Source organism: Nicotiana sylvestris, chromosome 9 (genome assembly GCF_000393655.2).
Source record: "Nicotiana sylvestris chromosome 9, ASM39365v2, whole genome shotgun sequence".
Lineage (NCBI taxonomy): Eukaryota > Viridiplantae > Streptophyta > Magnoliopsida > Solanales > Solanaceae > Nicotiana > Nicotiana sylvestris.
Window position 1 is genome coordinate 143,819,013 of NC_091065.1, and position 4,989 is coordinate 143,824,001.

At 35.5% G+C, this 4,989-nt stretch overlaps 1 protein-coding gene across 2 annotated transcripts in view; it reads right to left on the minus strand.

Moving 5' to 3' along the window:
- Window positions 1-2,751: 2,751 nt before the first annotated feature.
- LOC104231546 (V-type proton ATPase subunit G-like) overlaps window positions 2,752-4,989 on the minus strand; it is a 2,749-nt gene continuing 511 nt past the window's right edge. The window contains exons 2-4 of one of the 2 annotated variants that reach the window (XM_009784560.2): window positions 3,942-4,035; window positions 3,619-3,719; window positions 2,752-3,299 (exon numbers count right to left, since the gene is read on the minus strand). In XM_009784560.2, the coding sequence (XP_009782862.1) occupies window positions 3,156-3,299; window positions 3,619-3,719; window positions 3,942-4,029 (333 nt within the window). In that variant the 5' untranslated portion in view covers window positions 4,030-4,035 and the 3' untranslated portion in view covers window positions 2,752-3,155. Of the gene's footprint in view, window positions 3,300-3,618; window positions 3,720-3,941; window positions 4,039-4,989 lie in introns of both variants that reach the window. The other variant, XM_009784559.2, reaches the window with a different exon arrangement.

Sequence of the window (4,989 nt, forward strand, 5' to 3'; positions counted from 1 at the left end):
GTGTATCCATTGCCTTATGAGCAAGGCGTTGTACCTCATGTCTCCTTCGATGACATGGAATTTGACATTTTGGGTTGTGCCGGCCATGTTGACCTGGAGGGTAATTTCTCCTTTCGTTATTTCATTCGCCATGTTGAATCCGTTGAGGACATGAGAGGCGGGCACGATCTGGTCGAGCAATCTGAGCTGCTCCACCAACCTCGACCTGATAATGTTGGACGAGCTAGCTGGATCCACAAGCACACGCTTAATTTGAAATGTATTCACAAGAAAAGAAATTACCAAGGCATCGTTATGAGGTTGAGACAGGGTTTCGATGTCCTCGCCGCTGAATGTGGGGGCATCTTCGGGTATGTAACCCCGAGTTTGCTTCTCCCTAGTGATGGATAATTTTTGTTCTTTTGACAATGGGTTCCTGCAGGATGTCGATTCCTCCAACGATCATGTGGATGACATATTGCGACTCACCTGTTTCATTCTTCTAGTTTGCCTCTCTTTCCTGGAACTGATTTTTGGCTCGTTCGCTAAGGAACTCTCGGAGGTGCCCTTTGTTAAGTAACCAGACTACTTTTTCTCGGAGCTGTCTGCAATCTTCGATCCTATGACCATGTATGCCGTGAAATTCGCACACTAAGTTGGGGTTCCTCTGCGACGGATATGATAGTACAGGTCTTGGCCACCTGGTGTCTCTGATTTTACCGATGGCAGATACGATGTCTGAAACGTCAATATTGAAGTTGTATTCCGACAGGCAGGGTGCCTCCGTCGGTCCTGTATGTCTGTCAAATCTGGTTCTGCTCATGAGTCCTCGAGGTTTCTGCCCTCGATCTGTCCTTCAATCATTTTGGGTATGTTACACCTTGGGGCGTTTCTCATATCTTCTGTGTATGGTTGGTATCTTTTCTTGTTTAGCTTTGGCTCATTTGCCAGGAGTTTGCTTGGGTATACCGAGCCTGAGGGGGCTCCCAGTTGGTCGTCCTCGACCCTGATCTTAGACTGATATCTCTTGTGGTCATCTGACCAAGTCACGGCGGGGTATTCAACCAAATTCTGTTTTAGCTGCTTCGAAGCCACCGAGCTTCGTTCGTTCAAGCCTTGGTCCTCAAGACCGCTGTTTTCATGTGCGTTTACTGAGTTAGACATTTTAACCTAAAATCAAAGATTCTTGGACAAGAAAAAGTGTGAAAGATAACCTGTGTTATGTAGTAGATCAGCAAGAAAACAATCACTATTATTTTTAGCTCCATGGTGGGCGCCAAACTGTGTACCTTGAAAATGGTAATAACAATTAGATTTGATTTTGTGGTTCTAAAAATACGTGATTTATTTTTATACTAGTTGTTAGGCAATAGATGCTAAGTGTGAGACTAGAAAATGATATAAGAGTTTGAGGGCAGTATGTTAAGCAAACCGAGAGGTTGAGAATCAGGGCCTCGAGCTGGACTATATGGGGCCTTGAAGTCGAACTAAGCGTTAGGATGTGACTGGCCGATGAAGGTCTAACAATTCTAAGAACTTTGATATGAGCTCTTTATGATCAATAATGAGCAATAAATGCAGAACAAATAATAAAACGCAATAAATGTAAGCAATAGAATCAAAGGAAAATGTGTTTGAGTTAGAGAGCAGAGAATGTTCTTGTATTGAATATTGTGTATTGGATCCCCCTCACAAAATGACAATGGTCCCCTTTATATATGAGGGGGAGTCCCAACATAGTACAAATGCAATTATTACAAAGATATATGGCTGATACAACCATTTAATGCCACGGTACGGATTTGAACTAGCCTAATAGACTTGGTCAGCTTTAATCACGTGTCTTGGGAACTTCCCGTTTGTCCATATAGCCATTGATTTGCACTGCCTCGAGGTCGATCATTTAGAATCCTCGGGGTCGAACCCCGAGCTGAGCCTCGAGCCTTCTGGGGATGGTCTTGATGAGGTGCCATAATAATTATAAAATCGGACTCTCTGATTTTTACCGCATGCAAGGAGATAACAGTGAATTTCATTTAGATCTTTTAGTATCGGCAATTCTTTTTATTGATCAATTATGCTCCTTTTAGGATGTAACAGTCTATTATATGCAGAGCTTTACACACAACATGGAAGGCAAAAGAAGAAACATATCGTTTCCTTTCCAACCGTTTGTTCTTTTTCCCGATTATCTATTATTAGGATTACTCTTTTTTATTTTGCCTATCTAAACTCCTTTCAAGACTTTAATTTTGTTATAATTATTGTTGAGATTGGTTTTGGTGGTTACAGCTGAAGCAAAAAAATTAGAACATAATATAGTATGTGACTATAGGTGATGCATAGACAAAGATCATATTAATGTAAAAGCAAGAAGGTAAAATTTAAAAAGTTCAAGTGAGGACGAGTACTATCTTAATTAAGTGGTGAGAAGGTATAATAATAATAAAATATTCTGCAAGAAATTTTCAATTCAAATGTAATTTTATAAATGCATTAACTTTAAGTTAAAGTCAGTATCTCGATAGTCAATTTATGAATATGGATTTGGAAATAAAAATATATTAAGCATTTTAATATTTAAGAAGAGTTAATTATTAAGGCTATCATTACTTAAATTTACATTCATCATCTTTTGAAAATTAAATTGTTTCCACTAATTTCATTATTAACTCTTACATAATTTTTATGTGATTTTCAAAAAGTTAATATTCTGTGATGAAGAGGCACAACGCGCATGTCCAAAAGTTAGTTATTTTGATAAGCACAAACGACACGCCTCTTGGCCTCCTTTAGTACTGCATATGTTCTCTGGAACTCTGGAAATAGCTAGTCAACACTCAAGATTGAAAACCAACAATTATCTCAAACAAAGAATAACAAAACAAGAGGAAAATAATGTGTTTTCAGTAACATGACTAAAAGTTCCTATGAAAATTTTAGAACATCTAAGCTATACTCTTTATTCCGAATATCAGAAACGAAAGAGTTAGGAATAGGAAATGAAAAGAAAATGACGAAATAAATTTTCTCATGGCCTCCTTTTTGGACGTGGGATAAAAATACCCCTTGAAGAGAGAATTTCATCGGCCTTAATTGAGGGAAAATATTTTTCGCAAAAAGAAATATTTTGTCCGATTTTCCTTCTTTTTCATTTGCGTTCCGCGCTTTCTAAATCAAGTTTTAATAGTTGTAATGTGCTTCATGAGCATGGCAATAACATCAGGAGATACTTCAGAGGCTGCTTTCTTCAGACGTTGAATTTTTTCCTCAGTTTCTATCTCAAGCCTCTTTTCGGTCGAGTCTGAGCTTCCACTGGTCTGCATATTAATCACAGGAAAGTAATCAAATACTAATATTTCCTTACTAAAGCTAAAAAGGAAATTAAATTTTGCTCATCTTACTTAACTTGATTGAATCCATTATGGATTAAATAAATCCAAGTAAATATATCCACAAACATTATGCAACTACTATATAAACCTTCTTGTATAAAATCGAATCAGTATTGCTTTCGTTTAACTTTATAATAATATAGAGTTTCTATTAGTATTTGTATTCATTATGATTCTGATAACTAAATTGGAACTAAATCAGCTTATTCAATCTAGGAGAAAAGACAATTTAGAAGAGAAAAACCTCAGATAATGTCATTTTGTACTCAGCTTCCAAATGCGAACGATAATTCGCCACTTCCATCTCAGCTTCTTCTTTTGCTTGGCGCAACCTTGTCATTTTAACTGCCAAATTTCAAATGTATAAGAATCAGGACACATTAGTTTAAGTTCAGATGTTGGATATGTGCTAAAAAAACAAAACTTATAATGTTCTACTATTTCCGGTAATAAGTTTCGGTAAAAGTTCAAGCTCCAACTTATAATGTTCAAATCTTAGATCCGCTTTTGATAAGAATCTTTAAAATTTTCATGGTAAAGAAGTTTTCCAAGTCACTGAAAATTTACCATTTCTAGCAGCAGAAACTATTTGTTGGGCTTCCTGTTCAGCAGTGAGTAGCATTTGAATGCCTCCTTGTCCTCTCATTGAATCCATTGACAGCTACTAAATTGAAATACAACAAGGGGCAACAATAGAAATAGAACCCATTTTTAATTTGAAAAAAAAAAGATACATATATATCATTCAAATTTCATGTTGAGCTTTTGATATATGCGTCCCAGTACTAATCTAAGGAGAGAATTTTGATATTCAATAAAATCAAACAAGGATTCCCACCATTTCACTCATTACGAACGTGTAAAAATATTTAAACTATCGAATCATTTTATAAGATAAGTACAGGTAATTTTAGTATTAATTAGTTACCTGGAAATTTTTTTTTGTAATTACCATGCTAGTATAGGTTAAATTACACTTAATATGTAAATATAGTTATTCGCCGGTGTATAGTTTTTTTCTTAAGAGAAAGTGATAAATCTAAGTGAAAAAGCAAAAAATGGTAGTGCGAACTTTGTTTGGTTCTCACTATATCTGTAAAACTCGGTTTGAGGGCTTGCATAACACATTCTTATGGTTTTTTTTTTTTTTTTTTTAAATATACGGAGTAGGATAGTACCAAATTTTGTTCTTATTCATTTTCGTATTTTTAGGGCATATATTATAATGTCCACCAGATAAAAAATGGAAGTCAGTTTTGCCAATGGAATAAATCAACACATCAAACAGAAACAATTTCCTAATTCCCTTTTCCTCTTTATTTCTTTTTGCAATTCATACCTCCAAGGAAAAAGATCTGAAAATGTTAGAGGGTGTTTGGCTAAGCTTATAAGCTGGTCAAACTGGCTTATAAACACTTTTTGGCTTATCTACGCGTTTGGTAAAATTAAAAGTGCTTACAAGTTAAATGCTTATAAGCCAAAAATAAGCCAAAAGCCATAAGTTGGTCTACCCCAACTTATCAAATTTCAGCTTATAAGCACTTTAAGTTTGACTAAAATATTTACTATTATATCCCTAAAATACTTCTTTTTAAAACAAAACTCTTTGTATACT